A 19832-nucleotide genomic window follows, 5' to 3' on the forward strand; every position below is an offset into this window, starting at 1 on the left:
GCTCTCGGGGTTGGGTTGAGTAGGACACTGCCCAAGGGATCACAGGGGAACTGTGTTCTCACAAAGTCACAGGTCCTCAGGGAAGGGACTGGAAATATAGCTTAGTGCCAGCTTTACTACAGGGGTCTAGCAGGCAGCTGACATCAAGAACAAATAAACCAAAACTGGAAAATGAGAAGATGATTTTCATATATGTAGGAGACATGCCAGGGATCCCAGACGTGTTCAAGGATGGTGGCAAGGGGAGGTGGGTTCGGTCACGTGTTCGTATTTGTGGAGATTTGAGGTATCCAAGTCAAGGCATTATTTATGCGGTTGGATAGTCAGGCTTCTATCTTCCCCTTGGAGGTAAGAGATAAGCTCCCTTGCCTGCTATTGGTGGAAGTGATGTCAGGCACAAGTGGGTCCCCCAGCTGTGATAGGTGCTCTGCTGAACACTTGCGCGCGAGGGCCGTGGAGTAAGGGGCACACAACCTGCTGTAGGGTTTCGTTTGCTCTCTCCTGTGGCCTCTCCAGTGCCAGTGTTTACAGTGAACTGCTTTCTGTGATTAAACATGCAACAAAACAGAACTGCCGCTGCTCTGGTCCCATACCAGGAAAGGCTGACAGGCTTGTGGGAGGTGGAGCTAGCCCTAGCTGCCACCTGACTCCTGATGGGTCTGTCCTCATTCACCCTCACAGCTACCCTGGGGCACCTGCCTAAGACTGGCATCGCTTGACAATTACCTTGTACATTCACCCATCCCTTCACAGCCTCCTGTCACCACAGGGTCACAGCATTCATATTTGCTTTCCTTTCCTGGTGTACCTTCTGGTTACCCCAGTAGGAAGGGGGAGCCAGTCTAGGGGAACCTAGGAGGCAGAAGGGACCCCAGGACCCCACTAGCCGGGATGCCTCCTTCTCTGGCACAGGGCTCTGCACACTTCATCCTCTGTGGGGACTCCTGATCCCTCTGAGAAATCAGGCAGCACCCATTTGTGAATGATGTGACCCCGTTTGCCCTCCCCCATGCTTCACATCCTCAAGAGGCTCTGAAAATGCTGGGCTCATGAGAGTAGGGGGAGGGGAGAAGGGGCCAGGCATCAAACAGGAAGCCAGGCTATTTCTGGCTCTGCTCTAGGCTGCTAAGGACTTAGGGGAGTCTCTTTCTCTTCCTTGCCCTCAGTACTCTAATCCATAAATTGTAAGAGTTGACAGAAAACTAAATGACCTCGGATATCCTTTCAAAGTTTAACATTCAGATTTCTAGATTTCCAGACAAACAGTTCTCAAACTTGAGTGTGCATCAGAATCCCCTAGAGGACTTATTAAAACGCAGATTGTTGAGCCCCACTCCCAGAGTTTGATTCAGTAAGTCTGGGGTGGGGATCAAGATCCTGCATTTCTGATTAGTTCCCAGGTGACACTGATCTGGGACCACATTTTGAGAACTAGCAGCGTCAGGTGGATGATCCCAGTAAAGACCCCCCTTCCATCAGAGGTAGTGTCAAAAATGAGGTCATCTGCTAGAAACCCACATCCCCAGAAAGGCCTCCCAGTTCCAGTTCCCAGTTGTCACACCCATCCCTTGGCTTGGAACCAAACTTGTGAAGGAGTGTAGGACCAACTCAGCCAGCCAGGCCCGAACCCTCACTTTCTCTCCCATCTTCACTCCACTGAGCCCATGACGAGACTCAGCAAATATTCTACAACAGTATCAAACTGATGCCACCCACCTAAAGCAGTCTTCTGTGCCCAGGTGAGTCCGAGCTAGAGAGAGATTGGAAGGCGGGTTACAGAGTCATCTCAAGGCATAGCCCAGAGCAAAAGCAAAGAAGCCAATGTCTACAATAGGAAAAAAAAAAAAAAAACAATTAGAAAAATAATTAATTCTGCTTTTGTATTCATACCTAGTCTCCAAACTAATTGCTTATTTCTTTAATCTACTTTGACCAAAAGTGTTACTGCACCAAAAAAATTTTAATGAGTCAATCTTCCTAATATAAAATTCAAACATATTTGTGCAATGAAATGAGTTTTCATCAACAGAGGGAGGACCTGTTATCTAAGCAGTACCTTCTCAACAGAGCTATCTCCTAAAATATAAATGTCAGAAAAAACACAATTCATCTATGCACCATTCATCTGCACAATTTTTTTGTGTGTAAACTGTTCTTCTTTTGTCATCAGTACTAGTGTGTCTAAAGTCTTTAACTAACATTTAAATATAGATTTATTTCTAAGAATATGTTTCATATAAAGAGGAAGATAATCTACCACCCCCGACTCCTAACTCCCAACCTCGTCACCCATACCTTTTAGGAATTCACAGAATTTAATCTGGAGGCTGCCCAGTATTTTTGGATCTCTGTGTGGATCCTTCAGAGTCTGGGTGGGGGAGATAAGAAATGGGCTCGCTTCAGGGCTCTGGGACTTCCACTTATTCACCCAGAGCATCTCTGAATTGTTCTGTTTTGCACTATGCTCCAAGGAAAATTTTTTTTGAGAAAGGATTCTACAGCTCAGAAAGAAGAAAAGTTAGACACCTACTAACATAAAGTAACATTTCAGCTGACACATCCCAACGAGATGGAGATGGCCCCAGCCTCCTAGTTTCTGCTTCTACGCCATGTAGCACTCCTATCCCCACTCTCCTGGGACTGCTATATTTAAACCCACTCCTATTCCTTCCCAGGTGCAGGCTGAAGAATCCCCTTCCCCCAACATCTTTCTCCTTTAAAGGCCAATATCCATGTCAGGTGCAACTCCATGGTTTTCTGACCCCTTTTATTTACTTCTGATATTTTTAGAAAAGAACCTGCAATCATTCCAGTAAAGGCAAACTGTTACTGGATATCTATAAACAGTGGGAAAAGGCTACAAACATGACTTCTGCCCTAAAGTGTTTATTCCAGTGATGGAGAGCAGAGATGAGCATCTGGAAAGTTAGATCACAGTGCACTGTGTCCCAAGGTGGCAATTACAGTCCAATGAGAGTTAGTGAAGTCAGGACTTTGAATCCAGAGGAGGGAAGGGGTGCTCTGGTGGGTGTGGTTCGACAGGGCTAATCCAGAGCGGCGATCTGGGCCTCTGAAGGCTGGTGGAGTTATGAAGAGAGGTGGCCAGAGGGTGTGGTTCTACAGGTGGGGGGATTCCAAAAGCTGAGTTTGCTGGGACACAGTGAGTGGAGCAGTTAGGTGAGAGCAGCGGGTTCCTGAAGGGAGCAGGGAAAGGCAGTCTGGCCTGGTCTACGACTGCCCCATTGTTAAATGTTAGAGATGCAGTTGGGACTTTTTACAGTGGGAGCCATTGAAGGTTTATAAGCATCAGAAGAACGTGGGTAAATTGAGCTTTGGAAAGATGAATCTGACTGTGGACAGTTTGAAGTGAAGAGTCCTAGTGGTGGGTGAGGGAGTTGGGACAAGATCTTAGGTACAAGGAGATACTGGTGACAAGTCCTGGAGAAAAGCAGGGACAAAGCCAATAGAGCATTCATGACTCCTGAGTCATAGCATAGGAAGCGTGGGCCATGGCACATCCCCTCCCCAGAGTCACAAGGTCTCCTTGTCTTAAGGACAAGGGTACCCCATTATTTATTTCCTAGATTACCTCCCAGAAAAACTCTGGTCATCTGGAGGTGTCACAGGGAACCATCTGTCTCCTGGAGCATCTATCACACCTCTCTCCAGGGAGCCCTGCTGCTCGCCTTCCCTTTCTCTGAGCCCATTCTATCCATCGCCTCCACCCTGACTGGGTTGACATGCTTATTTATTTCCTCAAAGATTTTTATCAAATAAATACCCAAGGCTGTCACTGGATTGTGCTTTTCACATGTACCCTGGGGAACTATGCCCAGAGACTGTTTTGTATATGTGAATAGCGGTGGACCCAGAAGGAGACTTTGGGGTAGATGCCAAGGATCCTGGCCTGGCAGACCAGATCGGGTTGGAAGGAGCAATCCTCAGAGCATATGAAAAATTCATAACATAAGGATTAATATTCCTGTTTTACAGTTGAAGAATTTGAGGCCCAAAGAAGTTAAGTAACCTTAGCCTAAGTTCACACAGTAAGCAGATGGCTGAGCCAGAATGGGAAGCCACCTCCCTCTGCAGCATCTGCAGAGCCCTGACCAAAGCCCTTCTTGACTTCTGCTAATTTCTATGCCCCGAGCTGGAGTCCTTGGCTCCTTACTATGTTCCTTATCCCACCTTGATTTTCTCACAGCTTGAGTCTGTGGTATTGATTGCAGGTGGTTAGTCTAACGATGATTTGGCTAGGAGATGCCAGTCTAGAAAGCATAGCTTACCATATGATCTGGCAATTCCACTAGGTATATATCCAAGAGAAATACAAATGTAGGTCCACACAGAAACTTATACATGAATGTTCTTAGCAGCGTTATTCACAATAGCCAAATGTAGAAACAACCAAAATGTCTTATCAACTGATGGATATTTGTCCTAGAAAAAGCAAGGCCCTGAATGGTAGAAGTGGCTACCAAGCCTCAGAGCACACTGTTCAGATTGGGGCAGATGCACCGCCCTGAGGGGTCAGTACAGGAATCTCCCCCCACAAATCACATGGAAGGGCCAGGGAAATCTTCCCCACCTGCCCAGCATGAGTTATTGTGAGAGAGGTAGATGGGTTCCCGTTTCCACGGGTCTTCTAGGAAAGATTAGATATGAAAGTCTCCCTAACGGAAAACACCATTTATCTTACAGGAGACTTAATAGGGCTGTCAAGTGAGTCAAGGTAGAAAGTACTCAGCTGTGACCTGGATCTCGGCTCCTAGGGCAGGTGAGAGGTGGCCTCAGAACAAGGCGGTCCCTGACATGATTTCCAGCCACAGAAACAACACTTTTCTCTTTAGACGAGATTTGCTGAACTCTGAAATCCAAGTTTTATGTTTTTATAACCTCCTCAAATATGTTACTCCAATAGATCAACTTCATTTTGAATGTATGTGTGTTTTGCTATTATTTTTCTTTAAAACTACTGATAAATATTTTTGATGTCTTAAAATATTTTAACATAATAAGCTGTTATATGATTTATTATATCCCAAATGAATTACAGTTAAAACTGTTGAAAGAATTATTTTGACACAAAAATCAATGAAGACATTAAGAAGTAGTTTTAATAAGCAAAGATAATGCATTCGAACTTAGCATTTGTCCTAGGGAAAAAAAGCATCAACTCATTTTCACATTTTGGAATCTGAAATGCTTAATTTAATTGTTAGGAAGAAATGCTCCTATCACATAAGAAAAAAATGAGTAAGAAGAAAACTTTGAACATGACTGAGTCACTAATTAAAGGGTCAAGGAATGTCATAAATATAAAATGTATGGTCCAGGTGAACCTGACATATGACAGCAAGGCATATTAAGACTCCAGGGTCAAGATTTGGGCTATTAACTCCTGAGATAGATTTATGCCATCACACCAAGCCCAGCCTTAGTCTGACAGGATTGCGGGCCCTACGATCTCTGTTGGAGCCCTTCTTTCAAATGGAGAGCTGGCTGGTGGTCAGCCAGGCCCCATCCCTGATGTCACTGAGAGTGACCTGTGGTCAATTTGGGCCAATGCTTGTCCCATGTCACCTGTAAGTTCTTTCATAACTTGCAGCTGTGGTATTGATTGCCATCCTGTCCCTACATTTTATATACATCTCATTTGTCAGCTTGGGCTGACAACATTTTGTGCCCTTTCTCTGCTGTATATGATATACTACTATCTTGGATCTGTCTGCTTCAAAAGGAATTTGGTAGTAAGAGCTCCCCAAAGTCTTCCTGGGCAAAAACAGAGGCAAAGACTCACTCACTCAGCCTGCCTTTGTGTTGTCTCCATCCCTGTGCCCCTTGACCAGTGAAGTTTAAAGTTTGAGTCTCTTTCCGTTTCTGACACATTAAAGTGCCTCTTAAATTGGCTCTAGACTCCTGATCAGATACTACCTCATTCTGATTCTGTTAGAGCCCTAGTTGATTTTTCCTCGGAGACTGAATTTTATTTGACACTTTTTGTTTCTAACCCACTCTCTTCTTTGGATCCCAGCTTCCTGTTGGGTCAGCCTCTTTATTTGGCTAAGAAGGAATACAGGGCAATTTTGGTTGTTTGGGTTTTTTTGAGCATCTCCTCTTTAGGCCAAACACATCTTTCCTGAGCCTTCAATACCTTTTATTGAATAGTCCCTAAACTAATTCTTTATTTTTACCTTTTTCTAAAGAAAGGTCCATATTTGCTTCTTTGCTAAATTTTAATAATTTTGTGAACTCTTTATTTTCATTTCCTTCTCTCCGTAAAATGTTTAATTTAATCAAAAGTGTTTTGTGTGCGTTCAAGAAAGAGACTTTCAGTGAAACTGTCCCTTCATGTGAGGATGCAGGTTTATGGAGAAAAGAAACTGGCCAGGACTTACTATCAGAACCAGCATATCCAAGGGTCACAGGAGCTGCTTCTTTAAATAATCTTCCCATCCCTCCTTAGTCTGCCTTAGTTTTGCTAGAAGAAGTTGGTGTTTGAATGGATACCTGAGCTCATTTTTATTTATTTATTTTTTTCTGAAAGTGTTATAGCATGTAAAACACCAGATCTAGAGGGGGCATTGCACTTGGAGAAAGGAAACAACAACAAATGGATCATTGTAGTTAATCACTGATGGTAGAACAGCCAATGTAAGCTACCCTTGATTTTCAGGGAGGAAGAGTAATACTTTCTCACTTTCTCCCATGCGCTAATCCCATCTCAATTAAAATGTAAGACATTTAGAATGACCTGTGTGAGATTAAACTGCCTGCCATGGGGTCTGTGAGCATCATGTCATCACTATAAATCTAAGATATGCAGGCAGTGGTGACCTTTACCCTCCGGCAGCTTCTCCTAGATCTCTGTGCTGCTAGTTGGCTGCTGAGAGATCCTTGCCATCTGCATAACAGGAGTGTTCCTCTCAGTGGATTTTGGCTATCAGTTGCCTCTGATCACCCTTCCCTATGATTTTTCTCTTTACCATCTGACCCCATCTAGATTCCAAGGTCCTAGGGCAGGGCTGTGACTTCCTTACTTGTCCTTCTGTCCCCTATGATTAGAGCAGGGGCCTGGCACAATGTTTGGCAAATATGTTAAGTCTCAAATGATAGCTTTCCAGGGATTAGAGGCAAAAAAAAGAAGAACCAAGCCTATCAAAATCCTCAGGCCATTAAGATTACTTTTTCCAATTTTTAATACATGATGGTTCAGCTCTCGAGGCAGAAGGATTCTGAAAACGTGTATGGCACTGGCATGAATAACAGCATAGACATAGTGTTTTCACATAGGTCTGAAGGGGCAGCTCACGCTGCACAGTGAGTGTGGTGGTGGTTGCGGGGGAAAGCAGGCTTATCGGGAGCCCTTCTGCACCCATCTTAGTGGGACACCTTTGGGACTCCCCAGTGACCTGACCGACTCTGGAAAATGTCTCACCTTTCCTGAAGCACACTTATCCTCTCCACAGCTCTGCACAATGCACAAGAGGTCTTAGAAAAGATGATCAGAAGCCATCCACACTGCAAACCATCCAGTCTGCTGCTAAATCCACCCTCAGTTCCTAGTTTCATTTAACGTGACTTTAGTGGCAACATTTCACACATTCTCTCCTGGGAACGATTATTGCCACTTGGTTTCTATGTGATCACAGCTCATTTACTTCTACCTCATTGACCTTTTTTCTCAGGCCCCTTGGCTGTTTTCAATTCATTTACTGAATCTTTGAATATATTTTCTGTTCTATTCATTCTCTTAGTGATATCTATCAGTTCTGCTGCTTTCAATATCTTTGAAATACCAATGACTCTAAATTTCTATCTCCAGTCTGGACCTCTTATACATGCATCTGCCTACTCAGTGTCTACTCTGGGACGTCTGGGGCATCTCACACTTATTAGGAGCACCTGCTCTTTCCTCCCAAACTGCTTCTACTTATGTCTTGCCTGATCTCAGCTCATGACAGCCCTACCTTCCATTTGCTCAGGCCAAAAATCTTGGAGTCATTTTGACTGTTCTATTTCTTCTGCATCCCACATCCATTGAGATATTCTAAATGTATTCAGAATCTGACTACTCTACTCTCACCACCTCCACTGCTCCAAACCCAGTCCAAGTAACCATGATTTTGCAACTGAATTATTGTAATCGTGCTATGATAGGTCTTTCAGCTTTTACAAGGCCCCTGCATGCTATTCTCATCACAGCTGTGAGTGATACTATTAACTTACAAGTCACATTGTGCCACTCCCCTGTTCATGACCCTCCCATGGATCCCCATCTCACTCAGAGTAAAAAGCCAAAGTCCTTTTAGTGTCTCTCAGGGTCCTACTCCATAGCTTTGTCTCTGTCTCAGTCTCATTGGCTCTTTGCTGTTCCCTGAAACACCAGGCTGTTCCCATATCAGAAGCTTTGCCCTGGCCACTCCCTCTCAAATGCTCTTCTCTCAGGTATCTGTGCAGCTCCCTCCCTCCCTTCTGTCAATTCTGTGCTCCTGCATCTACTTTTCAGGCAAGGCCTTGCTGACCACGTGATTCAGAATTGCAGTTTTCTCTCGGCCAGCCTCCTACACTTTGGCATTCTGTATCCCTTCTCTTTTGTTCCATTTTTTTAATATTTAATATTTTTAACATACCTTGTGATTGATTGATTTATTACATCTAGTCTCTGAATCCTTCCACTAGAAAATAAATTCTGTGAGGGCAGAAAATTTTATTTCATTCACTATGGAATTTCTAGAACTTAGAACCGTGACTGGTACATGGCAGTTGCTCCATAAATATTTGTTTCATTAATTAATTAATTAACCTGGCCTTGATACTAAACTGGGAGAAAGAGAAGATACATTTGATGGTTGAGTAAGGATCAAAAATTATTCCAGTTTACTAAATTAATAGGCCAAATTTAACATTATAGAGATAGAGATACATGTAAATCCCTATATGTCAAAAGCCAACTCTACAGATGAAAGATGAGAAGCATACCATGGGAAAACCTGTCTGACTGTGATTTCAGAACCAAGTAGCAGGGACATGTCTTTGGTCCAAAGGCTAATGGTCACATTCACAGATGTGTAGTACACAGATCATGGGAGATACTAGTTTACCTCTAGTCTGCCACTCAAACAGCAGTGGGAGAATTGGGTTCACCTCTGGGCCTCATGAGAGTTTTATATAACAGGGGCCCCCTTTGGAAAAGAGCCACCTCAGGTGGCAGCATATCATGAGAGAAATGTTTGTAGTATCTGGCCCTTCTTTTCATCAGGGAAGACTCAGGGGAGACCTAACTGGTTTCTTTAGCTGTCTGACAAGCCGTTCTGTGGAAGAGAGAACATTCTATATTACTTTACTTGGTAGAACTGAGAACAGTGGGAAGAAGACAGATTTCCGATAAGGATAAGGAAGACATGTAAATTGATGAGAGTTACCCAAGTATGGAGCAGTTGCTCCTAGAGACAGTGAGCCTCCCATCCCTAGGGAAGCAGCAGAGCTGGGCACAGAATAACCGTATGGGGATTCAGGACTGCAGGAATTCAAGTCCTTCATGAAGCACACACCAAGGTGGCATTAGATGTGCCAGAGATTGGGAAAATGGGGTGGAAGCCAGAGGAGGCTTGGATGAAGGTCTGATCCTTCTGAAAGAGGGAAAGAAGGAAGGAGGATTGGGTAGGAAGAGTCTTAGGCTGCAGTGCTGTACAAGGAAGCATTGGTAAGTCCAAGAGGGAGACTTTGAGTGAAAGTTGCCCATCTGAAGAGTCAGGAATAGTCTTTTCCTAGCATCCCAGCCACTCTCAGTCACTGGCTAGGAGCAGCCTGTGAGAAGCAGAGCTCTCTGTGAATATGATGATGGATTGCAGAGCTCAGAAGCTGGGGCCATTAGTCAGTCATGCTCCCAGCAGTAAGAATTTTGAGGGACACATTTTCATGGCCACCACAAGGCCTCATTGCAACACTCTCACATTGTGCTTTCTTTATGGCTCTCCGGGCTGTGAGCATCTTTAGAACAAGTGCTCCTCGTCGCCGTGCCCCATCCAGGCCCCATCACATAGTAGGTGCTTGCTGAGAGTCCAGTGAGTGGTAGAGAATGCAGCAACCTCCCCATTCCCCCTCCACTCTCCCCTTTGACCCTGGGACCATGCTCTGTAATTTTAGGTCTTGGAGGGGAATCCATTAACTTAAATTGAAAATAGTAAATGTCGGTCAGCCACAGACCCCAGAGAAACCCTGTAAATTGGAGTTCGTGTGAAGAAATGACCTTCATCACTGCAGAAGTGCCAGGACTAAACAGAACAGCTCCTGAGTCAAGCCCAGACTGAAGCCTCATCCATTACCCGCCTCTTCCCCCAGAAAGACAACCCTCATTAATTATTTCCAGACTGTTTTCATCTTATTTACACCATGTGAAAAAATGTTGAATTGGGAAATAAATAATATTATTTCCAGAGATTTCAGAATCACTTCACAGATTTTGGAATTATTATCCTGTTTCTAAATGTTTGGTTTATGTATCATTTTCTCATTTATATTTGTGAGCGCTTTATTCTGAATGTCCTCATTTGGAAAACTCCAACAGAAGTCTGAAAGAACTCTGTCATTGGTCTGTGTTCATGTCTTTCTGAGAGATATCTTCACTCTTTCTTCTGAAGTGCAGCAAAATCTTCCACTGCAGTCTCAGAAAGAGATGTCTACTAGAACGTCTCTTTCTATTGCACGGTAATTCTGCACTGATCAGTTCTACTCTCTCACTATCATCCCTTGCCTCCAGGTTCTCTTCTCTGCAATAGGCCAGCTCATTACAGCAAGACTGAGGTTCCTTCAACACCTTCTGCTCAAAAACATTCCTTTACTCCTCTTGTCCTACTATCTGAAGCCTAGACTTGTCCTTCTTGTCATGCTCTCCCTAATTGACTCCACTTTGCCCAGGCCACACTGTTTTTCCATGATTCCTCCAATCGTCTCTTGTTTTCATCAAGCCTTTCTCTTCCTTATCCGGGAAACACCATGTTCATTCTAGCCCCTATCCTCACACATGTTCTCCTGTCCTAAGTTATTAACTTTTATTCCTTTGTTATCCAAACTCCATTCATTCGGCAAAACCCACCGGAAGTTCTACAGATCCAACTCAGCTGATGGGAAAAAAAAGGCAGGGTTCAAACCTAATGACGTTTCTCTCCCTATTTATCATGAAAGATGGCACTTCTCATGTAATTGAGGGATCTGTTCATCTGCCCTGTCTCTTCCTCTCTCCACAGCCCCTTCCACTGTTCCTATCATGCACCAGGTCAGTGCCACCATGAGGAGCATCACCTTGTCATGGCCACAACCGGAGCAGCCCAATGGCATCATCCTGGACTATGAGATCCGGTACTATGAGAAGGTGAGCCAGCTCTGCCTTCAGGTTTGCAAGAGCCAAAGTCAGCCACTGTTTCATGGGTGGTGGTCAGCTGAGGGCACAAGGAGACAAGCTGGAGGCAGTCCTGAGAGAGGAAGTAATCTGATGATGGAGACCTAGAGGATCCCTGGGGGAGTAATGGAGACCTAGTGATGGAGACCAGAGGTCTCCCCTGGCAAAAGCCTTCAACACCCAGGCACTTACTGTGCCAGCTCAAGAGAGAGAACCTTCCAACACACCACTCTGCTATCTGGACAGCTCACTGGGCTGGTATGGGCAGGACCAATTCCACTCTCTTAGTCATGTGTTTGCTACAAACTGCCAGGGATCCCTTGAACTTTCTAAAGAGTTTGTGGTTTTGTAGACTAGTAGTTTTCAAAGTTTTTGAGCATGTACCTCCAATATAAGATTGTCTGTTTATAAATTATATGCATGTACTACTTCTCTAACATATTCATGGAGGTTAAAAATATTGCAATGAAAATTTAAAAGGATGAGATAGAAATGAATAGAAATAGAAATGTATATATTATTTTCCTTGACTACTCTTTATCAGCTGCTGTTGGGGGCCATAGCAGGGCATGTGTTATCAAGAGTTGGTCCCTGGTCTATCTGTGGGTGAAACAGTGACTTCCTCCCACCATGGTGAACTGTAGCATTTGCAAAATCCCAGGAAAATAAAGTGTTTTCTCTACTGACTCAACATATTATTTGTAAAACCACCAGATTCATTCATTTATTTTTTCAGCAAGTATTTATTGAGTGTCTGCTATTTAGCAGGTACTATTTTGAATATATTAGTGATCAAAACATAGATTCCTTCCCTCAAGGGGTTTACTTTCCAATTAAATAAGATGGACAATGAACGATGAACACAATAACCAAGGAACTCATATATAGTGTGTTAGAAAATGAGTCTTGTGAAGGAGAAAAGAAAAAAAAAACAAGCAAAGTAAATGAGATTAAAAGGGTCAGGTTTGGGGAAGGGATTGGTTGCAGAAATAAGTAGAAGGGTAAAGACAGGCCTCTTGGAGAAGGTAAGTAAAACACCTGAAGGAGATAAAGGTGTTATGAAGCAGATATCTGGGGGATAGAGAGCTTGTGCAAAGGCCCTGAGGCAAGATCATGACTAGCGCTTCAAGAAGCAGAAAGACCAGCATGACTGGAGTGATGTGAGCATTGAAGAAATAGTAGATGGGGGCGGGGAGGAGAGAGGTAATCAGGGGAGGTGATCGTGTTGGGCCTTAAGAACTTGAGTTTTCCCACTGAGTGGGATGGGGATCCATAGCAAGGTTAGAAGCAGAGGTGAAACAAGATCTAACTTACATTTTAAGAGGATTATTGAGACTGTTCTATTGAAAATAGGCCTAGATTACAGTCATCTAAGACAAGAATGATGGTGGCTTGAGTCAGAGTTGAAGCAGAGGGCTAATGAAAAAGTTAGTTTCTAAATATATAAACTGAAGTCAGAGCCAACAGGATTTCCAACAGTTTGGATTTTGGATGTGGGAGGTTTTGGCCTGACCCACTGGAAGGATGTAACCACCATTGACTGAGATGGGGATTGCTGGGAGTAGAGCATGTTTGGGGTGAAGGAGGGGACAGAAGTTCAGCGTGATGTCTAAGGTGCCTCTGAGATAGCCAAGTAGAGACATGGAGTAGGCAGCTAGACATACACATCTGGAGTTCAGGAGAGAGGACTGGGCTGGAGATGTTTATTTGGAAGTTGTCAGTATGTGGATGGTATGGAAGTGCTGAGCCAGTGTGAGATCATCCAGTGGGAGAATGGATTTAAAAAAGGATCGAAGATAGAGACCTGCAGCCCTCCAACATGGAGACAGTGTTGGACAGTGAGACATGACTGCATTATAAAGCAGGAGTCCTTGTTTCCAGGACCCTCCCTTTCCTGCCCTGTAGTTGTGGTCAAATTACTTCACCACTCTAAGTTATGATATTCGCATTTTTAAAATGATAGCAATTTACCTCCCTGAAAATGGAAGGCTAGATGGATCACCAATCTAGTCTGTGAAGAAGTATGTCCTTCAGCCATTATAGCCAAATATACAAGCAAGGTGAGGATTCGGAAGTATTCTATTCAGTAGAGATTATTAGGTTATGTAGTCAGTTGATTTAAAAAATGTAATGAATTGGGGGTACTTTAAACCATCTGGATTCATAAGCAACCATCATGTCCATTCAGCTTTGATTTCGGAGCCTTTATTTGCCACACATTTTTTATCAGTTAATAAAGTAAATGTTGACTTTCCAAAACCTTTTGGACCAATCTCTTTGGGCCAGTTGACCATATGACCTTATTTCAAAGTTGACCTAACAGTTCAACAGAGTATCCTGTGTGGCCAGCAAACAATGTGGAGTCAGAGTCACCAGTAAGTTCCCACCCAGCCCCTACTTCCCACACAAGCATGAAATTGAGCCTTGTAGCTTGTCTTAGGAAAGTAATCATTTCTCCCTAGAGTGCCCTTATTGGGTGCTAGGGGCTTTATAAACATTTTCTTCTTTCTCCCTCATGACTCAGAGTGGTAAATATTAGTATCATTGATATGGGTAAAGAAACCAATGTACAAAAAAGTGTAAAAACAAAACAAACAAAAAAACTCATCCACAGTCACACAGCTAGAAAGCAAGCCTATAGCCTGGGTTCTTTGCGCTGAAGCAAGTAGCAGTGCTGGAAAGAGGCTTAATTCATGGGAGACCACCTGCCCTCCTCCTCGTCTGCCCTGCCAAAGGGCAGTCACCCCTGTGAAAAGGGATGAAGGACTTAATGACATGCTCAGAAGCGACACCTGTGTCCATTGACACCTCACTTGCCAGTTCATGTCGAAGCTCCTTCATTGCCTGCCCCTTTACATGCAAACCTCTCCCTTTGAAAAACTGTAGTTAATCTCCACTTCTGATGTTATGAAGGGAGCTTATTCTCCCATTTCAGGCCACATCCCTACTTCTCAGTAATTTATACTAATTATTAAAGACACACATGCACAGCAGCTCAATGCCTGAGGCAGCTTCCACACCTCAGTGAAGCATATTATTGTCCCCACTCCAGAGGATAGAATGCTTTCCTTAGGAACACAGACGATTCTTTGCCAAAGCATTGGTTACTGTTCGGTATATTACTATAGAACTCTCCATTTATAAAGTGCTCAACTATAACATGTGGTGACCATTTTTAATATGACTAAAGGAAAGACATTACCTTGTGAGGGTATTTTAAAATAATAACCACAATGATAATAATTCATCTTTATTGAGTGCCCATCATGTACCAGATTTTCAGATATATTAGTTCTGACCCTTAAAAAAGAATCTTGAAAGCCAGGTATAACCAATTTATAGATGATGGAACTAAGTCACAGAAAGGTTAAATGACCTACCCTTGACCACACAGGTCACAGCTAGGAAGTCACAGAACGAGAACTATAGACTTCTAAAATTATATTTCAATGTATTTCTGAGCTCAGAGTATGACTGGATGTAATCATATTGATGCTGAGGATCTCAAAATTAGTGTAGCCCCTAAAGCAAGAGATTGTATCTTAATTTTAAATCTAAATGCTTGTAACCAGAATGATTTGCCTACCTGCTCCACAAGGTCATGGAATCCTGGTCTTTAGAAGATGCAAGCACAAGTAAAACTTAATGCAATAGATGTCCTGGATTCAGTCCAAAGAAACAAAATCCACCATGTTTTGCATCCTATGCCACTTCTAAACAAGGAGTCAGCAAAAATTGTTTGTAAAGGACCATGTAGTAAATATTTTACACTTGTGGGCCATATAGTCTCTATCCCAACTATTCCTAAAAACCCTCCTGGATCTCCTGCCCCACATCACCTTCTTGGTTTGTGCTTGGGACACCTTTCAATTTCAGTTCTGTGAATGGAATCAATGAAGCTTTCGCCTTTCCAAAAGCTCATTAATAGAGAGCTCAGATGCCATCAAGCTGATGACACTCCCAGAGCCTCTCCCATGTTCATCTCCTTCTCCATTTTAATACATTTCCATTCATCATTCTCTCTTGTTTACTGTCTTGTAGCACTTTTCACTCCTGGTGTCAGTGCTCGTGGGCAAACCATGGGAGGAGCATCCACATCTGCTCTCAGCTGTCTTAATGATGAAGCGTTTAGACGTTTACTCACTCTTCATAATAACTGTCTAGGCTAGAATGGGCTGGTTTAGGCCTTGGGAATTTCTACTCTTCAAATTTTAGGATCATTTTCTCATAGAAACTCTTTCAGATCTTGGCAATATCTTGTGCTCAATCGATTGGTTCAAATAACTGGTCTGAAGTGTGCAGTTTATTTATTCATTTAGCACTGAGTGCTTGAGCACCAAGGTGGGCCAGCCCTGTGCTACATGTTGGAGATGGAGAAATAAGGGAGACATGGTCTCTGCCCCCAACGGCCACAGCCTCTATCTCTCATATGCTTATAAAATCAGTCATAAGTGACCAAAAATAAAAACAACCTCCCTCTTTGCTCTCACTCATTTGCCTGGAGTTAATTAATGAATTTGAAGGGAACAAAGACTGATAACTAATTTTCATCACTGAACTTCATGAATGTGTGGACTCTAAAATAATTATGGGTTATTGTTTTGTCCTTAAATTCCAAATGCCAATACACCAAAAAGAATATTTTTAAGTAAAAGAGTTGCCCAGTCAATACTTCACTTATTTCAAGCAATGAGTACTTCCACAGATTCCAGGAAAACCAGAGAATCTGGGCAGACCTCTGGATTGGGTAGCAATGGCATTTTGTCCTGACTTGCAAAGCGATGTGATTTTCACGGTTTCAGATTCCAGATCTCCCGTTTGTCAAGATAGTAACAACCAAAGATCTAGATGATATCCCTTCTATGGTGCACAGCCTTCTTTCTGCTAGATCCCTGATTGGTGGTGGTGGTGGAGGAGAATCAACCTGCTTTTTAAATAGATCAAATGATGAGTGGGTAGTCCTTCCTCAGAAAGTCTCTTCTGAACATCAATATCCCCTCCATTAGGGCCTCTTTGCAACTTTCAACTGCCTGTTCAAGCTGGCCTCTAACCCATGGTCCCTTACAACTGCTTCTGAAGCATTCATCACCACCCTTATGCTACCCACACTCCAACTATGCCCAGTTACTTGCAAGCTCCCAAACTACTTTAGGCTTTGGCTTTGTATGTTTTATTCTGTTCTCATGGAGTATTCTATTCAGTTCTCACTCCCCACATTCATCCATGTGGCTAATTTATCTTTTAGGACTCAACTCATATCACTCTTTTTCTGAGCCCCACCCAACCTCCTTTTCAGTTTGGACTGAGAGATGCTCTACTGTTCCTCCATAGCCCCTTAAAGTGCCTTCTGCCAAAGGCACTCAATCACACTGTTGTCATCATCTGTTTATTTTCTGGTCCCCCCACAAGATGTCGTGTCCCCAAAGGAGAGAGACCATGCCTTAGTACCTGTAGCCCATGTATATCACTCAGTATATGGTAGTGTGTGTCATAAATGTGAATGCCTGGCCAAATGAATGAACACACATCAAATCTTCACCTTTGCAAAGTAAACTTTTACATATATTAAGACAGTGATAATTTTTTCTTTTTTTATCATTGTACTCTACTTCTTTCATCCTGGCTCAACTCCCCAGGTTTTGTCTGTCGCTGGATGGAGGATATGGCTTATAGACCGCTCGCTACCAGCTTTCCTTTCATTTATCACCATGTCTCTAGAACCTTAGTGCCTAAAACTTGTCACAGTACCCTAGATCTGCACATGGAACTTTGGGGCCTCCCTCCTAGTACTCAGGTTCTTCATCTTTACTGATTTCCCCCTTTTGCACTAAGATTCATGGTGCAGACAGGAACAGGCCCAGACTCTAAACTCGTGTTCCTGCATACTCAGAGCTAAGCCACAGTCTCTATAACGTTCACATGGAAGTAATTAGAGAGCAGGCTGGTATATCTGAAGGTGCTAAGAATGAATTATAATGATAATTATAGTGAAGAGGAAAGTCTGTGGGCTGCAGTAGTGAGGAAAGCCTTCTTAGAAGAGGAGGACTTGAGGAGTCTAAGCCTAAGGGACCTGAAGGGAACAGGGAAGCCTTGGAGAGAGGCATTTCAGACTGAGAAAACAGCCTAAGCAAAGGCCTAGTGGCCAGGGATGTGGTCCTTGTAGGGGTAGCAAGGTGATAATTTAGGGGAATGTGAGGGATTGAAATTATGAAGGGCCTGCAAACTTAGATTTAGGAGTTTCGATTTTATCCGATAATAATTTTAAGAAAGGTCAGAGATTTTTTTTTTTTTTTTTAGAAAAGAAGTTTGGATTTTGGTTGAAAGGGAGTGGCAGAAAAGATGGAAGGCTACAAAAGTCCAGGCACAAACCAAATGTTATGTAAGATCAATAGCAAAGAAAGGAAGTGAATGTTTCAGGGAACTCATGCTGGATGGAGGAGCCAGAAGATGAAAACCAGGAGCAACATCTGTGCAAACCAGAGGACATACATGTACAAAAAATAGGAACTGTGGAGGACAGGGCAGAAGGTGCTGGAGAGTGACAGACGAGAGGAAGAGCTAACTCCCAAATAGGAGGAGGGGTGAGGACACAGGCCTGGCCTGCTCTCCAGAGAGAAGGGACGTGCCCTTCCTGGAAACTGGGGGAGAAGGACTGCAAGATGGGGACTCAGACACAGACTGAAGCAGAAGCGGGTGTGGGAGATACTCCAGAATGGCATCCACATTCAGCAGAGTGGATGCAAAACCATTTGCTTAAGGACTCGAGGGAACTTACAGAGTGATCTGGAACAGTCATTGTGAGGCGTAGCCAGGGAGATCTTGAGTGAGGAGAGAAAAGAAAACATCTCAGCAGAAATAAGACAAAGGGGTCAGGCGCAGGGTGACTCGGTCTGTCCAGTTAGCTTCTGCTGAGTCAGGGACTAGATAGGAAAGATGGATGTGATTTGCTTTCTACCTCTGAACCCTGGAGGGGTAAGGAGTAGAAAATGATCGTGAGCCCCTAAGCCAGGCCCTGAGAACTCTGCCATTTGCTCAGATTGTAGGCAATCCGTAGTCCAGAGCCAGTTCTTCATTCCCTCAGTCCAGGTCAGTCTGTCTCCATTCAGAAGGATGGCCTAGATCTGGTGACAACTTCTGGCATATCTACAGGACCAAGAGCTGATGAAACCTGGGTGCCCTAGAGTGGAGCGGGCTAGGGGTGCAGCACTCAGGAGTGAGCTGCTGATCCCTTCCCCTTGCTCTTTTTCAGGAACACAACGAATTCAACTCTTCCATGGCCAGGAGCCAGACCAACACGGCACGAATCGATGGCCTGCGGCCGGGCATGGTGTATGTGGTACAGGTGCGCGCCCGCACTGTGGCCGGCTATGGCAAGTTCAGTGGCAAGATGTGCTTCCAGACTTTGACGGACGGTAAGGGTCAGGCCAGTGACCTGGGCATTGGGTGCACAGTCCAGGAAGAAAAATAAACCCTGCCCCAGAGAAGCTGCTCTTGCAGCCAAGATGCCAACCTCCAACTCAATTCCAGTGGAATTCCCTTGGAAGGATTTGCCTCCCGATAGGGTTTTGTATGGAGAGTTGCTTGATTCACCAGGTAGGGCATCTGCCTAAAGTTTGGCACATTTCTCTCCACCATCTGGTGGATTTGCCTTTTAGGGGTCTCTGTACCATGTGCGGAGAGGTTACTGTGTGTGGTCCTGCTTAAGCACAGCAGTGAGACCCACACATCACGCATGGAGTCGGTGTGCTCGCCTGCCTCCAGATCAGGGCCCAGATGTCTACAGTTTCAGCCTCACTCCCACTTCACTCCTCTGTTCTCAGGCACTGGAGTTGAGCTAACGGCCTCCTTGCATGAGACCAGGTCTCCAGGAAGGAAATAGACGAAATTTGGGGTGTGGCAGTCCCATGCACACAGCATCTTCATATGTGATTCCTAGTAGGTCCTGCTCAGCTGTCCCCAGAGGCAATGGCCACTATTTTCCAAATTGTCTCCAAGGCCAGAAAGTCTGTCACCAAAAATACTTCCACCTTTGGGCTTTATTAGTTCCTTGTTATAACGATTTCTCCCACTCCACTGAGACTGCCTCCTTTAATACTTATGAAAATTAGATTTCCCTGTAGCCTGAGCATTGAGCCTGTTACATGTGCCTATGTTCACTCACTCTTTTCCTTAGCTAGCCACTTACCACAGGGTATGTATTCATTTATCTATATACTATCTACATATCTATCTATATTTATTTATTCATTTATGAGTTATTTATTGATAGGTTTCCAAATATTGATCTATTTCTAACCTCCTAGATTGAAAGCTTTTAATTTTTCCTTACACTATATGGGAAGCAGCCTGCCTTTATAGAACATTTTATCTCAGGCCAGTACTCTCCGACTAGGCACTTGACAGAGCTTGAGGTTTTATATTGAAACATTAT

General features: G+C 43.8%; 1 protein-coding gene across 1 annotated transcript in view; it reads left to right on the forward strand.

Moving 5' to 3' along the window:
* The window catches only part of EPHB1 (EPH receptor B1), a 323669-nt gene that overhangs the window by 211797 nt on the left and 92040 nt on the right, over positions 1 to 19832 (forward strand). Inside the window, exons 9-10 of the mRNA XM_011373192.2 lie at positions 11250 to 11374; positions 18651 to 18813. Coding sequence (XP_011371494.2) covers positions 11250 to 11374; positions 18651 to 18813 — 288 coding nt within the window. The remainder of the gene's footprint in view (positions 1 to 11249; positions 11375 to 18650; positions 18814 to 19832) is intronic.

This window comes from Pteropus vampyrus, unplaced genomic scaffold (assembly GCF_000151845.1).
Source record: "Pteropus vampyrus isolate Shadow unplaced genomic scaffold, Pvam_2.0 Scaffold220, whole genome shotgun sequence".
NCBI classification, from domain to species: Eukaryota; Metazoa; Chordata; class Mammalia; order Chiroptera; family Pteropodidae; genus Pteropus; species Pteropus vampyrus.